At 38.1% G+C, this 24,331-nt stretch overlaps 1 protein-coding gene across 1 annotated transcript in view; it reads left to right on the top strand.

Annotated features, from left to right (window-relative positions):
* Positions 1-24,331, top strand: part of CACNA1S (calcium voltage-gated channel subunit alpha1 S) — a 95,166-nt gene that overhangs the window by 11,812 nt on the left and 59,023 nt on the right. The window contains exons 3-6 of the mRNA XM_074308739.1: positions 19,846-19,985; positions 21,514-21,656; positions 21,898-22,050; positions 23,013-23,218. Of these exons, the coding sequence (XP_074164840.1) occupies positions 19,846-19,985; positions 21,514-21,656; positions 21,898-22,050; positions 23,013-23,218 (642 nt within the window). The remainder of the gene's footprint in view (positions 1-19,845; positions 19,986-21,513; positions 21,657-21,897; positions 22,051-23,012; positions 23,219-24,331) is intronic.

Here is a 24,331-nt window from a genome sequence, read left to right as displayed (position 1 = left end):
AGGAAGGAAGGAAGGAAGGAAAGCCAGGCAGACAGTATGGTAGAGTGGAGAAAGAGTATGAGATTTGGAGTTGGAGAATGAGGGTTCTTATGCTGGCTTTCTAACTTGCTATCATTATGACCTTGTGACTTAGTTTCCTCACCCATAAAATGAAGGAGTTTTACTACATAATCTTTAAGGATCCATAAAATTAACTTTTACTAAGTAACTTCCCTGCCATTTCTAACGCTATGGTCCTATGAGCCTATTGTCTTAAGTCTGGTCCTAAATAAAAAATATGCTCTGAGTCTTAGATTAAAAATAAAATTCTTGTGGAGTAGACAATCTGCTCTACTGGTTTAAACCAACTTCAGACAAAATAAAATAATTAAAAAAAAAAAAAAAACGTTTGCATGAGGGTTCACTATTCACATTTCAGGGAGAAGGCATTAATTTCTCTTTGGAATATTTCCTACTTTTTCAAAATGCCAAATCCCAGACCACCTTGTTCTGATTTTGAGGGTACCCGGGTTACAAAGGACATGGATTATAATACTGAGCAGTGTGCCCCCTGAGGAACATTAAAATTTCTACCTCAAAAACTGACTTCTCCACACCAGAAGAGTCTGGATAAAGCCCCTTCAGCACCCAGTTTAAATGCAGACTAACATAGAATGATCCTGGCTAAAGGAAAAGAACACATTCCCCATCAAGTGAATTGTACCACAGACTAGCTTTTAGAGCAACTAGTTGATAAGGAGGATAAAGTCTAGGTCTTGCCATCAGGAAGTCCTAGATTTAAATCCTGCCTCACATACTGCCTAGCTATGTGACCCCAGGCATTTGATTTCTCTCAGCCTCAGTTTCCTCATCTGTAAAATGGGGTTAATTATGTTAATTACTTATCTTATTGTTGTTATGAGGATTAAATGAGATTCAGAGGTGTGATCTATAAAATTGCTAGCTGTTATCATGCTAAATGTTATTTAGAATTAGCTACAAAGAAAACCCTCCCTTGTTGATTCCTCCAAGATTTTTATTCTCTATTACATATCTTTTCTCCTATCTTCTGGACATATCTATTTTCCTTTTTTTTTTTTTTTTAGAAATGTTTTTATTCTGAACTTGAAAATATCACCAAGCATTTCCATATTCAAAGAAGGATGGAAAAAGAAAATTGTGTAACAAGTAATTTGTTATATACAGCTTATATTTTTAACTTTTAAATTATATTTAATTTTTTTCAATGAATAAGAATGTTTTCTCTCCCTTCCCCATCTGCTCATTGAAAAAATAAGAAAAAGAAAACACTTGTAATATATATAGGCAAGCAAAACAAATTCTAGCTTGTATTTTTAAGATATATAATAAATTCGACATATTTAAAAGCTGCTTATCTATGGCTCCTTCTGAACTTCCTTCTATTCTCCTCTGTGCATTTTTAAAAATTGCTTCAATGACACTCTCTTCTTTCTTTTCTTCTTTTTTTATGGTACTATTATTACAAGCATCCCCATGTCCCTAATGGTCCCTGCTCCCTTCCCCCCAGCCCTCATTAGAAAAAAGCCTAGTCAGCCAGGCACAGGAACACATGCCAGTAATCCCATCTACCCAGGAGGCTTGATGGCTTTGATCCAAAAGGATTAAAGAAAGGATAGAGCCACAGCTTAGGCTGGTAGAAAGTGGGTATAGTGGAAAGAACACTGACTGGGGAGTCAGAGGAGCTGGCTGTGAAGCCCACTTCAGGCTATAGTTCCTTGGATTGTAATTTAAATTCTTAGGCCTCAGTTTCTTATATGTTTAAAAGAAAGGGATTGAACTATATAGTCTCTAAGGTCTCTTTATTCCTAAATTTATTATCCTACGATCCTTGACAACAGAGAAAAGCTTCTTAATTCTTTTTTTCTTCTATTTTCTCTACCAAGGAGAATAATCTTTAGGACTGGATAGAACAGAACAAAAGTGACTAATAGAGAGCTGGTAGTCAAGCTAACTAAGAAGATGGTTGTCAATGTTTGATGAGTTAAAATCGTTTGAGGCAATTAGGGTTAAGTGACTTGCCCAGGGTCACACAGCTAGGAAGTGTTAAATGTCTGAGGTCAAATTTGAATTCAGGTCCTCCTGACTTCTGGGCTGGTGCTCTATCCACTACCCCAAATAGCTGCTCCATGAACTATATATTCTTAGGTTCTAAAAGACTAGTGAATGTGATAATTGAGCCACTGCAGAATGGTAATTCAAAGCCAAAGAATGTATACCCTGATTATAAAAAAATGAAAGCGAATGGAATTGGCAAACTATACATATGTTAGATTGACTTTAATTCCTGGGAAAATTCTATTATTGCTAAAATGTATAATTGTATATAATATATAAATTAATATAATATACAAATTTTGTATTACTAAAAAGTTGATTAATGATCATCTGGAAAAGAAAGGAGATATCACACCAAAAAAATTAGTTTCATCCAATTCAGATTATTTAGGTCTAACCTGAATTCCTTTTTCACAGGATTTTTGTTGTTATTGTTTATTTATAAGTGACTCTTCCTGACCCAATGAACTATAGTATGGCAATGCTTGTCTTTGGGGACTTCTTGGCTAGGAAACCGGAGTGTTTTGCCATTTCCTTTTCTAGAGAATCAAGGCAAACAGGGTTAGTTAAGTAACTTGCCTAGGTTCACACAGTTAATAAGTGTCTGAGGCTGTATTTGAACTCAGATCCATTTGATTCTAGGTTTAGCATTCTATCCACTGTGACCCTCACTGCCTCTACTAAACAATCCTCTATCATATTTCTTCATGAGCTTTGTTCCATCCAAAATAGAAAATATTTAGCGCTGGAAGCTTCCCTTCTCATTTAGCTTTGCTCAAGAGAGACCCAGATAACCTCATTCTATTCCATGATTCCATGTCATCTGGGAGAAAGAACTAGTATATAGGTTATTTAAATCATAGCATATTTGTCAAGTGCCTTAACATTCACAAAATGCTTTCCTTAAAACAACCTTATGAGATACGTAAACCTGGTGAAAGAGGTAATCATTCTGAAGCAGTGACTCCCCTGCAGCAATCTTTCAAGGGTCTGAAAATATCTTTCAATCTCTGGAAGTCAAGTTTGAGCTCAAAAACTAATTTGCATCAAATGTATTATCTTTCAACCACCTTGACAATCTCTAGCCTTGCCAAACCTGATTCTTAACCCTTTTTATATAATTCAGAATCTACATTTTAAAATATATCTGAAGACAGCAGAGTAATAGTCTTGAGAGAGAGAGAAAGAGAAAGAGAGAGAGAGAGAGGGAAAGAAAGAGGGAGAGGGAGAGGGAGAGAAATTACTTCCTATTGAGAAATATTGGGAGCAGCTAGATGGTGTAGTGGATAGAACACCAGACCTGAAGTCAGGAGTTCCTGAGTTCAAATCTGGCCTCAAACACTTAATACTTCCTAGCTGTGTGACCCTGGACAAGTCACTTAACCCAAATTGCCTCAGCGAAGAAGAAGAAGAAGAAGAAGAAGAAGAAGAAGAAGAAGAAGAAGAAGAAGAAGAAGAAGAAGAAGAAGAAGAAGAAGAAGAAGAAGAAGAAGAAGAAGAAGAAGAAGAAAAAGAAAGAAGAAGAAGAAGAAGAAGAAGAAAAAGAAAGAAGAAGAAGAAGAAGAAGAAGAAAAAGAAAGAAGAAGAAGAAGAAGAAGAAGAAAAAGAAAAGAAGAAGAAGAAGAAGAAGAAGAAGAAGACGACTGGATGGGAAAACATATGCACCTTCATCAATAAGAAGAAGAAGAAGAAGAAGAAGAAGAAGAAGAAGAAGAAGAAGAAGAAGAGAAGAAAAAGAAAGAAGAAGAAGAAGAAGAAGAAGAAAAAGAAAGAAGAAGAAGAAGAAGAAGAAGAAGAAGAAGAAGAAGAAGAAGAAGAAGAAGAAGAAGAAGAAGAAGAAGAAGAAGAAGAAGAAGAAGAAGAAGAAGAAGAAGAAGAAGAAGAAGAAGAAGAAGAAGAAGAAGACGACTGGATGGGAAAACATATGCACCTTCATCAATGTTCTTCTGTCTGAATCATTGCTTCTTCTGAAGGCCAGCTCCTTGCAAGGGACAGAAGGAACTGGAGACAGTTGCTTGTTTTACTAAATGACTTGCTTGGGCTCACTCAGCCAGTGTAGATTAGAAGTGGAGGCTCTAGGAGGAGTAGGAAATTTTCAGAAGGTATGTGAACAGTCAGAATATAAGACTAGAACAGGTCTAGGACTCTGGTTCTCTGACCCACGAGTTCTTCACTCTAGTAACTGCTATTTAAGTAGGTACCGTGCTAGTATTCACTCCTATATTGACTAAGTGCTGGGAAAATGAGGAAAGGGTAACCCTACAGTGGTTTTAAAAACCTTCTCAGCCATGGACAAGTATCACTTAGGTGGTGCAAGAGGATCTTGGGAATCTTATTTGCCCCTATCCTATCCACAGGGTTGGATAAACAGTGGAAGATCATTTCCATTTCAAGCTTTGGGTTTTTTAAGAGTAACCTTGAAGGAAGCCAGGAAAGCCAAGAAGTCAAGATGAGGAGGCACCAAATTGGGAAATGGATCATCATTTGTAAGGAACAAGGAGGTCAACATGCCTGAATGACAGGTTGACTCCAGTCACTAGTAATCATGAAACTTTTGGAAGTGAATCATCCCATTTATCCAACTTTCTTCCTCCAACACAACTTCATTTGGGTCATCCCATGTTGAAGAACTATTTTTCCATTGCTGAAGATTCTTTAAGGACTTGTTACAGACTCCTATTATCTGATGTTCCATCTTTAAGGATCATGCTGATAGAAGAGAGAGACAGAAACAAAGACAGAGAAAAGCAGAGAAAGAGACAAAAAGAAACACACCGAGAGGGAGACAGAGACAAAGAAAAGGAGACAGAGAGAGACATATACACAGAGACAGTGACAGAGGGACAGAGAGGGACAGAGAAAGAGACAGAAAAACAGAGAAACATAGAGGACAGACAGAGAAAAAATAGACAAAGAGAGAGAAAGAGAGACACAGAGAGACAGAGAGACAATAGAGTCAGAGAGAGAAAGAGACAGAAAGATAGAAACACAAAGAGAGGGAGACACACAGAGACAGACAGAGAGGGAAACAGAAAGGGACAGAAAAACAGAGATACAAAGAAAGGGAGAGACAGAGAGACAGAGAGAGACTTAGGCTTAAGAGAAAAGGAAAAAAGCTATATTGAGTTGAAGAATGAAGTTAAACTGACAGGGGAAAGTTTGTTTTCAAAGAGACAATGAATCTAATCAATAAGAATTTATTAAATGCCTACTCTACTCAAAATATTCTATGCTAGACACTGGGGATACTAACACACACACACACACACACACACACACACACACACACACACACACACACACACACAAATGAAGAAGTTCCTGCCCTCAAAGAGCTTTCATTCTATCATCAGAAGATTCTTCTCTGGGTACAACAGAAGGCTGGAATCCAGGACTCCCAGCCTTAGGACCCTTCAAATAACATTCTTTCTCTAAATGTAAGCAATGGAAATCTCTGGTTAAAATCTCCAGAACACTACAATGCCCACTTTTAGACTCCATGGCCAATGGGGTCAATCTCATCTGGAGATCCTCACTAATTAGCTCAAGGGTGCTAGGGAGAAGAAAGAGAGCAGTGGGGTCTCTTAGAGAGGCAGCTTGGTGAAAGTGGAAAGAGCCCTGGACTCTCTGATCAAGCAAAGCCCAAAGTGAAATCTTGACTCTAAAAGTTGCTAACTGAATGACTCTCAGCAAGTCACTGAATCTCTGGTCCTCAGTTTCCCTGAAAGGATGAAATAGACACAGTTAAAGGGTCACTATCTACTTTACAAAGTTATTGTGAGACACGTGCTTTGTAAGCCTTAAAGCATGATCTCAATGTGAGCTATTATTATTTAGGGAGGTGGCCATTCATGTCCCTCATGTGCCCTTTGAGGTGGCAGCTCTGGCAGGGCCCTTTGGTCCACAATAGACTCCTTCATTGATACTCCATTAAGGACTTATGGGATTAGGTTACAGCTCAGTGTCCCTAAGATGGCTGAGGCCCAAGCCTCTGGCATCCCTGGCATCCCATCAAGACTAGGGGGACTTTTTATAGGGTCAGGAATGTGAACACAGACTCCTGATCTTGGGCAGGACTGGATTTCAGAGGCCTCAGAGACCTAACTGGAGTAAGATTTCTCGCTTCTACTGAACACAGTCCTGGACCCCAACATTTGCCCCCAATCCAGGGAGGCAACATGGTACATCCTGGATTTGAAGATACATAACCTGAATTTAAATCCTGGCTAGGAGAATAGAAGTAAATCATTTCATTTTTCTGATCCTGCTTCCGTTCTTGTCAAGGAAAGGGAATGGACTCGATCACTTCTGAGCTTCCTTTCAGCTCTATACTCATAATCCCTGATGCTTAACCCCTCACCCAGGCACATTCTACCCACCATGAAATTTAGTCACAGATTCCAAAGTAGAGGATTTTTGAGACTCTTTTAACTAATCAAAAGATTCAGAAGACATCTGTCTCTATTTTCTCAAAGGAAAGCACCAAAGTTCATCCTTCTATCACCCCCACCATGTGTATACTTACCCATGGCTATGGCTACATTTGATAGACCCTCCTCAGAACCTGAAAAAAAAATAATAGCATGTGAAGGTTCACTCTGACTTTGTAAGTTCCCCTCATTTCAGCTAATTTTATCCTGAGCCTTCCTTTTTCTTGTTCCCCAATAGTCCCCAGGCTATCTGTTCTAAAGACCCTTATTCTATCCATCAATCTACACACACACACACACACACACACACACACACACACACACACACACACACACACAGCTACTATACCCTCTAAGTTCATGTTCTTGCCTGCCCCAGGCAAAGGAAAGGGAGGGAAAAAGAGGACCTGCTTGGAGCCTGAGACCATCTTTAGGGCTTTGTTTGGAGAGGTGAGGTAGCAGAGAGCACCAGATTGTTTTGGGCAAAGGTTCACAGGCCTAAATATATCCACTCACTTCATTCTTGAGTGGGTCATTTTCCAAACCTAGACCCTGAATCAATCTTGGTAATACGAAAGCCCTGAATGCTCCATGAGAGGAGAGGATAAATGGACATTTTGAGAGGCCAGTTTCTCTTGGAAGATCTTAGAGATACTGGTTTAAGTGGTGCTACCCAGAGGTCAGAATTCTGGAGGGAGTCAGAATCAAGAAATCAAATCACAAAGTCAAAAGGACCCAGGAAAATCTCTGAACCCAAAGGGCCACAGTACATCCCAGAGAGGATGAGAGAATACCAGAACTGAAATTAGATATGATCAAAATTAAGTTATCATTTAATGGAAAATAACAACTTTGAGAAAGAGAGATAAGAAAAGGGAATGAAAGAGAGACAGAGAAAAACAGAGAGTAGGGGGAAGTAAAGAGAAAAGGGAAAAGAAAAAGAATGAGAAATCAAGAAGACAGGAGAAAGAATGAGAAATCAAGAAGACAGAAGAAAGGAAGGCAGAAATAGAGCAATGAAGAAGGAGAAGAAGAAAAAAGAGGAGGAAGAGAGAGAGATAGCAAGGACAAGGTAGTGAAGGGGAAAGAGAAAGAAGGAAAAAAGGGGAGACAAATGTATACAAAGACCAAATATATACAATGAATTAGTGACAGAGCTTGTATTCAAATCTAGTCTCCCTTTAGTCAGAGTCCTTTCTATCATACTATGTATATATTAATCCTCATACCCCTCACGTTCTTTTGCCTCAGTCCCTTGCAAGGATCTCATCAGTCATTCTATTCACAAGCATTTCTTAAGAAATGTATACCAAGAACTATATCTGAACACTGGGAAATGCAAAAGTGAAACAGTCCCTGTCCTCAAGGAGCTTACACTCTAATAGGGGAAATACCAGATACATATATAGGTCTATATAAAATATATGGAGGGTTAAGTCAGTAGTAGTTGAGACAACCAGAAAAGGCTTGTGAAGAAATAAATGATTAAAGGAAAACGGATTTTAAAAGGTAAAGGTGAGAAGGGTTTGAGCTCTGGTTGTACAGATGGTAAGGGTAAAGGCAAGGAGATGGGAGATGTCTTGTGTGAGGACAGCAAGGTCGGTTTACCTGAACTGTTTTATATATTCAGGGAATGATGTGTAATAGAATCAAAAAAGCAGAATGGGGGCACATTTTGAAGAGCATGAAATTCCAAATGAAAGCATTTATGACATAAACTAAATCCTTGAGGCACTGGGGGGGCTCTGGAGTTCATTAAGTAGGGGAGCAAAGCATCAGATCTTTGGAAAATCCCCTGTGCTAGCCCTCGACACAGCTGTAAAGTTATTGAAGTTTGTCTTTAGAGAGTCTCCCCCTCCCTTCCAGCATCTTCCTCCCCTCATCTGCCCCCACAAGGACTTCTTGGAGCCCCCGTATTTCCCTCTCTCACTGAGACCTATATTTTCAGGGCACCTTCCATACTCCAGACCTTTCTCTCAACCTTTTCTGCAGCTAATTTTCTAAGCTAGCAGTCACCTTGGGAAGAGTTTGACAAAGTACTAAGTTAAAGCATTAAAGATTGATAAAGGCTTAATGGATTATCTCTCACCAGGGACTATGCATTTAACGGGAAACTATGGCTTAATCCAAATGAGTAACTGCATGGTGGGAGAATTTGAGACACTATGACAGGATGTGGGTAAGACAGTGTACATAGGCATGAGAGGCCTATTGTTCCCTCCCCCTACCATGGAGAAAGGCAAAAAGTACATTTGCCTGACTTTCCCCTCTGGGAGCCCAAGCAGGCTGCCAAGTCATATCCTAGAAACAAAGACAGAGGTATATTTAAGGCTGTGTTACTGGGCAGATCCACAGAGGCAGAGAAAACTCTAAGGAAGCAAGGAATCTCAGTACTAGAAGGCCATCGAGGGTAATTCATACTGGAACAGGAGTCCCCTCGGTAACATCAATCAATCAATCAAATATGTATGAAATGCATTTAGTCAAAGATCTTCAGTAAAGAGAAATCAACTACCTCTCAAGACAAGTTATTCCACTTTTGTATGGTTCTAATCATTAGCTGCCTAGCAAGTTTAAATTTGTATCTTTACAATTTCCTCCCTCAATTTATATTCATAGAGCATGAATGCAATAGCTTTCCACCATCTTTGCTGCCTTTCTCTGGATGCTTTCTGGATTATCAATGCATTTAGATTATCAAGACTCTAGGCCTGCTGATTCTATATATAATACTCATCTGTTCCACCATCACCATAACCAGTAGAGAAGAAAAACAGTCAGTAAAAGCAAGAGTCTTAATAATCCAAATACTGGATAGCTAATTGGATTCTAAGTAATCAAGAGTTCCCAATGGTTCTTTTGGTCCCAGATGGCTATGTCTAGACAGAACCTATTGGTCTTTCCAAGAGGGAAATAATCCCCTTTGGGCCCCTGACATTATTGTCAGAAAGCATTAATTTCCCTGATTTGATCCTTTACCTAAGTTCTCCTATGGAATATAAGTAGGAAGGTAGATGGTCTGGTAAGTAGATGCTAACAAAGTAATTTAATGAGTACCTATAGCTGATGGAAGCTGAGGCCAGTCTTGTATCTATAGACAAAATGAGTAAGATGGATGAAAAGAAACACAGACTGGCCCAAGTTTCAGTTCTCCCCCAAGGCTATCAACAAAGTGGCAAAGGGCCTGAGGAGCCCACTCCAGCTAAGTGAAGATAACAAAGTCTGACAGGTAGGCATTCTTTATGTAGAGGGCAGATATCCCTATTTAAAGAGGGAGCGCTGTTGATAATGGTGGTATTATAATAATGATCATTTTAATTATCAATCAACAAGCATTTATTGAGTATGTGCTATGTGCCAGGGATGAACAAGTAATAGCTTAATGAATAAAATGACTTTTCTGAAAAGTCATAAAAACTTGAGTTCAAATCCAGCCTCAGATCCTGGCTGGATAAATCACTTAACCTCTATTTGTCTGGAGTTTCCTCAATTTTTCAATTCATTGTAAAATTAAGATAATTATTCTTATCTGAGACTTTAGGAGGCAGGAATAATGAGAGAGTACTAGTAACTGGATGGATAGAGAAAAGCATCTTAGAGGAATTAGCATTTGAGTATTTTGAAGGTAGTTAGGAATTTCAGGAGGCAAAAATGAAGATGAAGTGCATTGGGTAAAGTCTGCAAAGATACAGAGAAATGTCATTTATAAAGAGGTTCAAGAAAGTTACTTTGGCCAGACCAGGGAGTGCATGAAACAGGAACAATGTTTAACAGTCCTGGAGAGGGAGGCTTGAACCAGATTGTGAAAAGTATTAAATGCCCAGATGCAGTTTGAATTCTATCCTGGAACAATAGAAAGTCACTAAAACATTTTGCATCATGTAGTAATATGGTCGTTTCAGTGTTTTAGGGAAATTGCTAATATGTATAGAAGAATTACATGTTTAACAAAGATTAGATTACTTGCTGTCCAAGGGAGGGGATGGGGGTAAGGGAGGGAGAAAAAAAATTTGGAACACAAGGCTTTGCATATATCTATGCATATATTTTGAAAATAAAAAGCTTTAAAAAAAAGAAAATTACTGTGACAGTTGTGCAGAAGATGAATAGCAATGAGGAAAAGCTGGAGACAGAATGATGAGAAGGCTATCAAAATATTCCAAGTAAGAGAAGAAGGCTTGAAAAAGTTGGCACCGATGTGAATGGAGGGAAAGAAACAAACCTGGAAAATGTTATGGAGGTAGAGTTAATGATGTGTGACAATTGATTAGATGTATGGGGAAAAGAAGAATGAGAAGTAGAGGTTAGCTCCAAAGTGAAAACCTGGTACTATTGAGAGAAATGGGTAAATTAGGATAGGGAGAAGATCAAGCATCTTGAGTTTGTAATATAATTGCAGAGCAAGACTTTTGGGGAGGACTGGAAGTAGGACTCTGAGAGCTGTCTGCCTGAAGATGATTATAGGACACATGAGTTCAACTGATAAGGTCACCGAGGAGTTGAGATGTAGAAAGAAAGAATCTTGGGGGTACATTCACACTAGAAGAATATAATATGAAAGGAGACTAAAAAGAGGCAGTCACACAGATAGTAGAACCAAGAGAGAGCAATGTGACAAAATCTCAGAAAAGAGAAGGTATTTGGGAGAAAAGGATGGTCAATGGTGTCAAATTTAGAGAAGTCAAGAAGGATGAGGATGAGAAAAGGCTAAGGAACTTAATAATTTAAAAATTATCAGTTACTTGGGAAAGAACATATTCATCTGAGTAATAAGGTTGAGTTCCAAATAACAAGGGATTGGAAGTGAGAGAAGAAATGGAAACAACCAGTATAAACAGTCTTTTTTCCCTTAGAGTTTGACTGAGAAAAAAACATAAAGGCAATACATTTAGGGGATGTTACCTTGCTTTTTACATAGTGCTTTATTTTAGAAAACTTATCTTTCTTATCTCATCTTACCTTTATGAGAATTAATCAACAAATACTTATTAAGCACCTACTATGTACAGGCATTATGCTGAGTGTAGGTAATCCTGTATAGTAGACATAGTATTTTTCCAAATTTTCATCTTTTCCCCCCATTTTTCAGATGAGGAAATTGACACTCAAAAAGGTAAAATAAATTATCTGAGATCATATAAGGAATTTATGGTAAAGCAAATATAAAATAATAATATGCATAATTATAATTTACATTTATATAATCATTCACAACCAAAAATGGGAAATGGATATCAAAAATGACCTTAATTATAATCCACTATAACCAATGTAAATTAATTGCCATAGCAAGAAGACCAAAATAGTCCAGAAAGCATACAATCAGCAGCTATCTGACTAATTTGTTGGGCAGAGAGAAGTGTCTGCCAAAGGCCACAGTGGAATAGAATATAAGCTCATATGCAAAACCTTATGTAGAAGAATATTGGGCATTTACAAGTAGTATTGTCTCATAAAAGACAGAGAAACAGTGGAGGGTAAAGCCAGTTTATTTATGTTTTAATTAACCCTTATAGACTTTTATTCCAACACTAGATCTGACAAGGTCCCAAAATCAATGCTACATAGATATATCATCTTATCAGACTTTTCTAGGGGATACCTCTGACAGGCAGTGTGATTGCTTTTTAATTCTATCCACCTAAATCCCCTTTCCAGTGTATTCTCTCCAATAAAAATCACCAGTTACATTTAGTATTACCCTTATATTGTTCATTGACCCCAACCAAACATGCTGCTCTATGCCCATAGCCTCTCCCCAACCCAGTAGCCCAAAGCAGCTCAACTTCAGAGAAGGAAAAAACCCTAGTTGAACCTCAGGGAAGGAAAGAGATCTCATTGCTTCAGCAGAAATCTTTTATATATGCTCAGCTAATAGTCAATAAAAAGGCAAGCTAGAAATATGCTTGCGTATACTCTGAGGTAAAGAGTCAAGGCTGTTCATTACATATCATTAGATACTTCAAGAAATGGGATCAGTAAATGTTTATAGTTCTAATGGCCAATTTCTAATTATATTTAAGTAGATTTTTTTATTGAAATTTTATTTTTCCATAACACACATTTTCCCCTTCATTCTTCCTTTTCCCCTTTCAAAAAGCCATTTCTTATATCTAGGAATTTGTTGTTGTTTTTTTCTTTTTTGAAGAAAAAATTCAACAAAACCATTAAACATGTAGAAAATATCTTATATAATATGCAATATCTTACATTGTTTTACTTTCTCTGAACAGAAGCTGGGGGAAGTATTTTCGTGTCTCTTATTTAGAGCTAAGATTATTCCTCATCATATCATCACACTCATTTTTTTATTGTTTTTCTGGTTGCTGTTCTCTCTATTTACATTGTGGTGGTCATTTTGTATATTGCTTTCCTGAATCTGCTTATTTCACTTTGCATGAGTTCATATGTCTTTCCATATTTCTTTCTGGTCATCATTTTGTCATTTCTTTTTTAAAATAATAGTTTATTTTCAAAATACATGCAATGATAATTTTCAACATTCACCCTTGCAAAACCTTGTGTTACAAAATTTTCTCTCTCCCTTCCCCTCTTAAACAGCAAATAAGCTAATATTGGCTAAACGTGCAATTCTTCTAAACATATTTCCACATTTATCATGCTGCACAAGAAAAAGCAGATCAAAATTGGGAAAAAATGAAAAAGAAAAAAAAAAAAAACAAGCAAACAACAAGAAAAAAAGGTGAAAATTACTATGTTGTGATACACATTCAGTACCCATAGTCTTTCTTTATGGATGCAGATGATTCTCCCCAGTACAAGTCTATTGGAACTGACCTGAATCACCTCATTGTTGAAAAGAGCTAAGTCCATCAGAGTTGATCATCACATAATCTTGTTGCTGTGTTACAATGTTCTCTTGATTCTACTCACTTCCTTTGGCATCAATTTATTTTGTTATTTCTTAGAACACAGAAATCTTTAATTAGATTCATGTAATAGGTTATTTAGCCATTCCCCAATTGAGGGGATCTATTCTGTTTCTTTGTTTCTATTGCACAAAAAAAAATGTTATCATTAATGTGTTTATTGGTATTTGTTAATCCTTTCTTTTTCTCAGTAATCTCTATATCCTAAAGAAATATATACTATATATTCTAAAGAGATATATAAAGAGATAGATCTAGAAGTAGAACTTCTGGTTCAAAAAGTATGGACATTTTTTACCACTTTACTTGCAGAATTCCAAACTGATATCCAGAATGGATGTGCCAATTCACAGCTCCCCCAGTGATCAATAGTGTTCCTTATCTTTCTACAATCTCTCCAGAATTGACTCTTCTCATATTTTGTTATCTTTGCCTATTTTCTGGGTGTGAGAGTTGTTTTATTTACATTTCTCTTACTGTTAGTGATTCAGAGCAGGAAAAGATAATTTGGCAAGATAACCAAGTAAGTAAAGTTATCCCAAGGGCAATTAAAGATGAAAGCAGAAGGAGAACAATAATTAGAAGAAAAATGGAAAAGATTTGTAAAACTCACTGTCACAAAACTATTTTCTCAAGCAAAGACAAGAGATCAACTACATTTGGACTCTAATATCATATTCCTGGATGTGCTTACAGAGGAGGAAGAAATTCTACAAAAGAACAAAGACAGGGAAAGCCTTAGGATTAGACTAAGTGTATATAGAAATCTGTATTGGAGTCAACACAATTGTGACAGCATTGGGGGATTGATATGCAAGATATATGAGGGAGGGGAAGATATCAAAGCTATGGAAGGGAAAATCTTAGATCTTATTAATAAAAAGTAGATAGAGAAACATCAATTATACCTAAATTATACATCTACTCTCCCAACCTCTATTCTCCAATAAATCTTTATGAGAATCATCCATCTATGATACAAGGTATCCTCAATGAGGATATTGGTAGAAAACAAGCAGGCTTCCTCAAGAGATATTCAATAATGTGCTACATATTTACCATTTTACAACTGACTAAAAGATGTAGACAATATACAATCCCACTGTTGTTGTTGTCTGTTGATTATGAAAAATGCATTTTATTTCATAGAATAAAATGCCATCTTATAGTCTCCTTCACAACAAGATGTCTCTCATCCATACATCAAAATTACTAAATATTCCTTGGGAAACATAAAAACAAAACTAATTTTTCAATGACTTTCTAATCCTCAATATTAGATGAGACATAAAATAGGGAGACACATGCTTGACCTAAATGTTTTTACCTATAATAGAAGACATCCAGCTGAGTCCAAATTAAAAAAGTGTTCTCTGTAGATGGTAAGGGCTTCTAGATTCTCCCATTTTTATGTGATGTTGTGCTAATTACATCAAGCCTAGAACATTGCAGAGCCTCCTAGAAGAGATCTGTAACCATTCAAAGGTGTTTGGTCAGGTCATTCACACAGGAAATACCAATTAGATGAATAATGACTACTGTTCAGATTATAACTTGCATTTGAATGGACAACCTATGGAAGTTTTCCATCAGTACAAATATATATATATATATATATATATATATATATATATATATATATATATATATATATATATATATATATATATATATATATATATATACATATATACAGAGAGAGAGAGAGAGAGAGAGAGAGAGAGAGAGAGAGAGAGAGCAAGCACAAATAGTACAGATTAATAATGAATTTGGCCTAGATTTGAACAGGAGAAATGGAGAAGGCAGGATTGCTTTTTATAAATTCCAAATTTTCCAAGTTTCCCATAAAAGCAAATGCCATCTACCAGTGTTGCTGTATGTCAGAAAAACATGAAATGCAATAATCTCTGAAAAATTAAAGATGAATATGCTATATAGGGCAATGAAGAAACCTGTATCGGGTATGAACAGGCTGTTTTTACAACACATATATATTTCCGTCCTAACTCTTAACTCCCATTATTCTGACACAGAGAACCCTGTTGGTTAAAATCCCCACATAGACACTGATTGTTGTATGACCAAGAAAATGATTTTCCATCCCTGGGTCTCCATTCCTGACTCATAAAATAAGGGAGTTGAGCTGCTTGAACATATCACTTTTAGAAAATAATAGTAGTTAGAATTTATATAATAATTATAAAGTTTTTTTTAGTTTAAAGTTTACAAAGTACTTTACATTAGTGTTGTTTGTTACAGATATTATCTAATTCTATGAGTCAATAAATAGACTTATTAGAGAGGGAGTTATTCTCTACTTTTGATGAGTGCGTATGTATGGGTTTCCCAGAGTGAGAGCAATGTACTGACTCAGATTAACACCTACAAATACACTGACACAGACACATTTAGGAACACACAGACAGAAATATACACCCTCACTCAATATACCCATATTAATTCTCATGCTGACCTCACACCATATTCTCAGACATGTGCCATCACCAATACTCACATGCGCACATACATGTATGCATATATACATACAGAAACTCTAATACTTTGTAATTCTATCAACATCAGGATTTTGTGTGAAAGAACTCACTGGGGGAGTAAGCTGTGCCTTTAGGGGCCAAGCAGCAGAGACAGCTGACTTACCCCATCTGGCCACCCACAAGTCCTTGAAACTGTCAACCTGAGCCTGGGGCCAACTGCCAGGAGGGATGTCTAAGAGACTGGCAGCAGCAGCTGCGGGAGGCCAGACTGGGTGATGGATGGCTAACAGCCTCTCCTGTGGCCTGTGGAAAGCTCAGCATCTATTTTGGGCCCTCCTCCTCCTCCTTCCCCCAGTCCAGGCCTAAGGCCTTTGATGCTGACTCAATTCTTTTACCTTCTCTTATTCCCTTCCCCTTAAGGAATTCTTGCCTCTAGTGAACTAGCCCTAAAAAAATCAGAGTTCTAACTGAAATCAGATAGTCACTTGGCAAATCCACTCACCCTGACCCCTAGTTTTATTGTTATCTACATTACCTACATTCTCAGTTCTAGTCTCCCCTTTCCTGCTCCCAAGCAGGAGAGATTCAGAATTGGCAATTGACAAGCCCCTTCAGCACAGAATGTTGTTCCTAGTGATTTCCTCAGGTAAACATCACCTTCCCAGTCAAAAGCCATTTTTACTGCCATTTTGATAAGATACCAAATGTAAAACAAAAAAAGCTGTCATGAGTTTCCATTTTTATTTTGTCTTAACAACTTTCTGGATGGGAGAGAGACCAGAGTGGCTCAGTGGATGGAGCACCAGGCTTAAGCTTACAAAAATCTGAATTCAAATCCAGATTTAAGATACTTGCTAGCTATGTGGCCCTGAGTAGATCACAACCCATTCAAATTCTCCACATATAAAATGGGGATAATAATAAAACTGACTACCCAGGGTTGTTGTGAGGATCAAATGAAATATTTGTAAAGTGCTTAGCAAAGCAAAATATATATATATATATATATATATATATATATTCATATAGCATAATAAGTGCTATATGAATGTTAGTTATTATAGCATTGTTGTTCATATCTCACAAGGTTATTGGGAAGATCAAGTAAGATAATACTTGTAAAGTGCTTAACAAAGTGTCTGGCACACAATAAGTGCTATATGAATGTTAGTTATTATTACAGTATTATTTTTTATATCTCACAGGGTTAGTGGGAAGACCAAATAAGATAGCACTGTACCAGGCACACAGTAAGCATTATATAAATGTTATTAGGAATTCATGAGAGTGATCAAGAGAATTAAGTGTGCCTTCTATAATGTAGAGCCCATATAATCCCTAAGGAGCCTTTTCTCAACTCCTATTCTTATAAATCAGTCTTGGGTCCTGGAGCAAGATTTCCCCTTCAGGATTCCAAAGGTACCCCTGAGGAATTTAGAGTGATATTGCAAACCCCCAATATTATCTTTTGAGAATCAATTCCTCATGTCTTTATTTCCACCTATACTTTCTGGAAGCTTTCACTGAAAAAGATCCTTGGAGATTCCTGACTAGGCTATTAGTGAAACTTGCTTCCACTACCTTTCACTTATCACCACCAAGTTTAAAAAAAAAAAATTCTGAAAATGTGCATTTTGCAATAGGCCAGTATGGTTGGACTCAGATAAAGTAACTAAAATTAAATTGCACAGATATGAAATATTTCTCTGTGATAAGCCAAAACCCAAGGATGAGATCTGAAAGGATGCTGCTGCAAAAGGTTGTGATGACTAAGGCTGGAAAGTTGTTGGAAGCCCCATGATGGCAAGAAGTGCAGAATACTGAAAATATTTAGAGCTTTAAAGAAGAATTAAGGAAACATGAGATCAAAGTGGCTTCAAGGCCTGAGCCAGAAACATCAGTTTTGTGGGTCATAGTAGATTGAATTCGGGACTTAAAGTCATGTTGATCTGAGTTCGAATTTTACCTCTGAGACATGATCTAGGTCACTTTAGACAAAGTCAATTAATCTCTTTTGAATCTATTTCCTCCTTTATAAAATGGTAGTAATAATGACCATACTAACTATTTTGGGGATAATAATCATAATGACTACTTTGACTTTGAGGGTAATCACAACCAGAGTGACTATTTTGGAGGTAATCATGACCACAGTGACTACTTTGCAAGGTTGTTGTGAATTTCAAAAGAAATAACAAAGCATTTTGCTAATTTGAAGCACTATATGACAGTCAGCTATTATTCACTGAGCAGCTGTGTCTAGAGTGCCTGGCTGGGAGTAAGGAAGACCTGAGTTCAAATCTGATCACAGATACTTGCCACTAGTGTGACCCTGGGCAAGTCACTTATTTTCTTTGCCTCAGTTTCCTCATCTGTAAAATGAGCTGGAGAAGAAAAGGGCAAACCTCTCCAGCATTTTTGTCAAGAAAATGGGATCAGAAAGAATCAAACATTAAATGATCGAATGATAATTATTATTAGGGAAATTTTATGAGCAGAGACAAAACCAACTAAGTTTAGGTGGCTTTGAGGAGAATGATTTAACCAAAGGATAATCTCCATCTCAGATCTTGCTGTTGCAGTGATAACAGGGTCTAAGAGAACTAACTTTGACCTCAAAATGGAAAATGAGAATAATCTAAGAATTCAGTCAGTGATCATTTATTAAGCCTCTATAATGTACAAGGCAGAGAGAGACAATGTGGTATAGTTAATAGCCTTGGAGATAGGTAGACAGATTCAAGTTCCACTTCTGACACAAGCTGGAAGTATAACCCAAGTAATTTAATCTTTCAGTACCCCAGCAACTCTTCAAGACTAGAATTTGCAAAATATGTCCCAATCTGCATGATAGAGGAAGTTTCCTCATTATTCATGAACTAACCATCCTTTTCCCCAAAATGTGCAATGCACTGAGCTAGGTACTGGAGATACAAAAAATGAAACATGAAAGTCCTTGTCCTTTTGAAGCTTACTTCTGAGTGTAGGAGGGGGCTGCAAGGAGATTAAAAACAAGCAAACAGTTTTTTGTTGTTTAGTCATTTCAGCCATTTGGTTTTCTTGGCAAAGATACTGGAGTCATTTGCTATTTCCTTCCCCAGCTCATTTTACAGATAAGGAAACTGAGGCAAGCAGGATTAAATGACTTGCCAAGGGTCATACTACTGGCAAGTATCTCTAGCCAAATTTGAACTCAAGTCTTCTTTACTCCAAGCCCAGCACTCTAGCCACAGCTGCCTAGTGAATAATAATTGCTGCCCAGGATTGCAGAGTTAATAAATGTCGGAGGTTGGATTTGAATTCAGGGAGATGAGTCTTCCAGACTCAAGACCCAGCCCTCTATCCACTGTGCCATTTGGCTGCCCCTAAATAGACAAGTAAAAAGAGTACAAATAAATAATTTAAGGAAGTACAAAATGACTCAAATGATTGCATTTACAGGAGTCAGCTAACCAGGAGGAGGGGGAGGCAGTGTGATATAATGACGCGGTGTTGCATTTGAAGTCAGAGAACCTGGGTTTGAAAACCACTAATTACCTGCGTGGTCTTGGGCAAGCCCCTTAACTTATCTGGGACTAAGTTTGTAAAATCTATAAAACAAGGGTGCCTGGGTAGACTAACTGAGCACTGCTGTTAAGCAAGTCAGGCTGAATTGAGAAACATGAGACTGTGTCCCTCACCTGTATAGCATGAACTCTCATGATCTCCCCCCTTGCTGTAAAATACTGTGTCCTTTAAGCAAGTGGCTGTATCTGCTATATCACAGTGGATAATGTGGGAAGGGGTGTCCTTTTAAAGTAAAAAACATCCTGAATCTCAGACCTGTATAAAAGAAATGACTTCAGTCTCTGGGGTAGTGAAGCAAGAAAAATCATAGCTAGGTAGCAAAACAAACCCACTAGGAAGTCTTCTGTTTGGGGCTAAACTCTCTCCCACTCTCTAACAATTCTGTAGGAAAAGTTGGAGTACTTCTTCCTCATTGTCTTTTCAATTGAAGCCGCCATGAAGATCATAGCTTATGGTTTCCTCTTCCATCAAGATGCCTACCTGCGCAGTGGCTGGAATGTGCTAGATTTTATCATCGTCTTCCTTGGGTAAGGAGTGAACTGCAATCATCCCAAGATTGGAGGGGGTTGGGGATCCGTGTGTTCCTACCATCTTTGACAGGAGAAATACTGATAGAAAAATACAGAACTGGTGTGTGATCCTGGGCAAATCACTTACCCCAACTGCCTCAGGGGGAAAAAAATAAATTAAAAAAGTTTAAAGAATGTAGAACTGGACCCTTCTGCTGATGTCTTTCACAGGGGAGTACTCACAACCACCATCTTAGAGATGTAGGGGAGGGTATCATAAGACCCCTTATCTGAGAGACTATTTAAGCCCACCCCATTGCCCCAGCTGAGGCATTTTGACTCCTCTAATCATTTCTTTTTTATTAATCAATAAGCATTTATTGATACAGAATGGGACATAGATGTTTTAAACATGGCCAATGAAGGAATCTGATTTGCCCACTTATTCATGTTTGTTACAAGGGTTTTGTTTTTCCTTTTTTTTATGAAGATAGAATGAGAAGAAACAAAATTTTTTTTGTTGAAAAAAATTATATTAAAAAATTCTACCACAGTTCACAGATAAGTAATTGCAGAAACATGAATTAAATTAAATCAAATAATTTAATTAAATAATATGTGCTAAAAAGTCAGAATATGATTCTATATCTGTCAACCATTCAGAAAAATTCCACTCATATTAAAATATTCATGAATCAGAATCACTTTGTAAACAAAATAAATACAAAGCAATTTTGATGCATGGGTATTTTGATATAAATGAGTCTGTATCTCTAGCTATTATATATCCAATAGTGCTCCAATTACTGAGTTTATATCATGAAGTTCAATTCAGGAAGTATTTTCTAAGCATCTACTATGTGTCCACCATTATGCTTGTGCTGCTAGGGAATGCAAATGAAGCATACGACACAGATCCTTCCATAAAGAAGTTTATACTCTAGTTGGGATGGCAAGGCAAATGGACATGAGTTCTTAGAGCAGGGGTTTTCAAACTACATCCCTCTGGCCAGATGTGGCCAGCTGAGGACATGTATGTGCCCACCAGGTTATAGCAAATGGGCTGAGGGGCGGAGACAGTGTGTGCTTTTGTTTTTACTATAGTCCGGCCCTCCAACACTCTGAGGGACAGTGAACTGGCCCCCTATTTAAAAAGTTTGAGGACCACTCTTTAGAGAATACTAGGCAGCTACGGGTAATTGAATGACAGGTTTTGTGGTAGAGATGCAATTCAGAGAAGAGAGAGATAACTAAAGACAGGAAGGAAGGCTTCATGGAGAACCTGAGCTGAGTATGAGGAAGGATGGGTAAAATAGCCAGAAAGGAAGGGAAAATGTGCACAAAGTCAGATAGCCAAGGTATGGAAATGGCACTTGGCTTTAGACTCCCTGCTCAGGAATACCTCTGAGCCAAGGAGTGGTTGTGGGAGCCAGGCTGATTCTCTGGAAGGGCCCCCTTGCAATCCAGCACCCTAAACTTTCAGAGCTGAGACAGTGGGGTTTTCTGACGTGTTGGGTTCTACTTCTTTCCCTCCCTTCCCCTCTAGGGTTTCCACCGTGATTCTGGAAGAGATCAACTTGATCCAAAGCAATTCGACCCCCATGAGCAGCAAAGGAGCCGGTTTGGATGTCAAAGCCCTAAGAGCCTTCCGAGTCCTCAGACCCCTCCGACTGGTGTCAGGGGTTCCAAGTGGGTGGTAGTGCCTTTTGTAGAACCTGTTCTTCTCTTGTCCCCATCCTTTCCCCTGGTTTTAGCTTTGAACCTCCTGGCTGACAGAAGTTGGGGAGTCTCTGGTCCCTGGGGTGGATGGGAATGGAAAGTTGGGCTTGTTCTTTCTTTCCCTGGGAAAAGACTTTCTGGGAAAGGGGGAGATAACTCAGAATTGGGGGGAAAGAGAAGAACAATGATAGACTCTCCCTGACCTATACAGGCTTGCAGGTTGTTCTCAATTCCATCATCAAGGCCATGATTCCTTTGTTCCACATTGCCCTGCTCGTCCTCTTCATGGTCATCATCTACGCCATCATCGGACTGGAACTCTTCAAGGGAAAGATGCACAAGACCTGCTACTTCATTGGGACAGGTGGGTCCCGCAATGGGAGAAAGGAATCTAGAGAGGTTCTGAGGCTCCCTCAGCCAATTGGCAGGCTAGGCCATTTCCACCCAAGCCTATTGGTTGGTCTTGGTTTGGATTCCCTGAAGAAAAGCAGAGATAGAGAGGGCTGATTCTAAAGCCCAAGAGTAATATTTTCTATCCCATATAATATCCCAGGTACCACGTACCAAATCTTACGTGAAAGACTTATGCTAAGAATTGCCTTATATCTCTTTAAAATTCTTTTTAATTAGTAAGCTTCTGTTTTTCTCTCTCTCTGCTTCTTTTGTACCCCCATAATAAAAGAAACAAAGAAAAATTAAATCCTTGTAACAAATATGCACAGTCAAAAATTCTAAAGTCCAAGAGCAATATATTTTATTTCATGTACCACAGACAAATCTTAAGTGAAAAACTTAGGCTAAAAATTGCCTTAGATCTCTTAAAAATTCTTTTTGATTAGTAAGCATCTATTTTTCTTTCTTTCTCTACCTCTTTTGCACCCATAAGAAAAGAAAGAAAGAAAAGTGAAACCCTTGTAACAAATATGCTCAGTTAAGAAAATCTAATTCTGATATTAGCATATGGGTGAGTCTTTGTAGTTCCTGTATTGCAGGAAAGACTTAAAATTCATTATTTCATAATTAACAAAAATTTTCTCAGCTGTTTTCTGAATGTTCTAATATTTTTTAGCTCTTTCATTGTCTGAAAGTCCTCAAAATGTTTTCCCACATTATATCCCATAGGTAAGGATGAGTACAGTTCTGAATATGAAGAGTAATATTAAAGTGATCAAGTAATTTGATCAAGGTTATACAGTAATGTCCGACTCTCCAACCTAAGAAACAGCTTGTATACCTACCAGTCCCTTCGTCCCATCCAGTCATATCCCAAGTATGAAGGAGCTCTTGGGTCCAGAACTGATGCTTTTGCCTCCTTCTTCTTCCCAGACATTGTGGCCACAGTGGAGAATGAGAAGCCATCCCCTTGTGCTAGGACAGGCTCTGGACGCCCATGTACCATCAATGGCAGCGAGTGCCGAGGTGGCTGGCCGGGTCCCAATAATGGCATCACCCATTTTGATAATTTTGGCTTTTCCATGCTTACCGTGTACCAGTGCATCACCATGGAGGGCTGGACTGATGTCCTCTACTGGGTAGGTCTCAGCTGCTGCTTGCATGATCTCTTCCCCAACCCCACCCAGCTACAAGGGGAAGAAGGCAAGGGAGTGGAGGAGGAGGAGATGCTAGAGCAGGCATCAGGAGGCAGCTGTCCAGGTATTTAAGTCATTGTTGCTTCCTTCTCTCTTAGAAAACTATAAAATGTAGATTCTCTAGCCATACTCCTTAGTCTCCTGGGAAAGTTCCGTCCTAGAGAGGATAGAAATTAATGATGCTACACTACATCTTGTCAGCATGCAAGATAGATAACAATTTAGAATCATAGAGCCTAAGAGACCATTCCTGACTACTAATTATCCCTTAGATTAGCCTGGAAATGATTCATTCCTCTAACTCTGGAGTCAGGATTCTTGGAGGCAGGAATGATGTTTGGAGGTGGTTGTGTCCATCTCTCTGCTTCCAGACAGGACCACAATCCAGAACAAATAATAGCATCCTTTTGGATTCCATGTAATATTGGGGAAAGTACTTTCAAATTTTTTTACCCTTATTTTCTCTGAACAACTCTATAGAATAAAGAGGGAAGATGTTTTCATCCCTATTTGACAAATGAAAATGACTATGGTCCAAAGAGGCTGGCTTGTCCAAGGTACAATGCTGGGTCTACTCTCTAGATCTCTGAAGTCCAAGTCTAGGATTAATTGCACAAGACTAATTGTCTCTTCTGTTTCCAAAGATCGAAACTAATTAGTGATGAAGTAGCCAGTAGAAGAATGTCAAAAAGAAGTAAAGAAAAAGACTTTCTTGGCCAGAGACAGGATAGATTAAGTCTTGCAGAGAGAGGGGAATTAGGTGGTGTTGTAGATAGAGCACCAACCCTGAAGTCAGGAGGACCTGAGTTCAAATCTGGTCTCAGGTACTTAACACTTCCTAGCTGTATGACCCTGGGCAAGTCACTTAACCCCAATTGCCTCAGCAAAAAAAAAAAAAATGGACAATCTGGCCTTTGAAAATGATAGACGTATTGACTGTTGGATAAGCTGGGAAAAGGCCTAAGTCTGTAATATCCAAAACATTTCTTTTACATAAAGAGAAACAGCCTTTTCAACTTTGAGTTTCTATAGTCCTCATTTTTACAAATACTTCCT

Source organism: Sminthopsis crassicaudata, chromosome 4 (genome assembly GCF_048593235.1).
Source record: "Sminthopsis crassicaudata isolate SCR6 chromosome 4, ASM4859323v1, whole genome shotgun sequence".
Lineage (NCBI taxonomy): Eukaryota > Metazoa > Chordata > Mammalia > Dasyuromorphia > Dasyuridae > Sminthopsis > Sminthopsis crassicaudata.
This window is presented reverse-complemented; position numbering and strand designations above follow the sequence as displayed.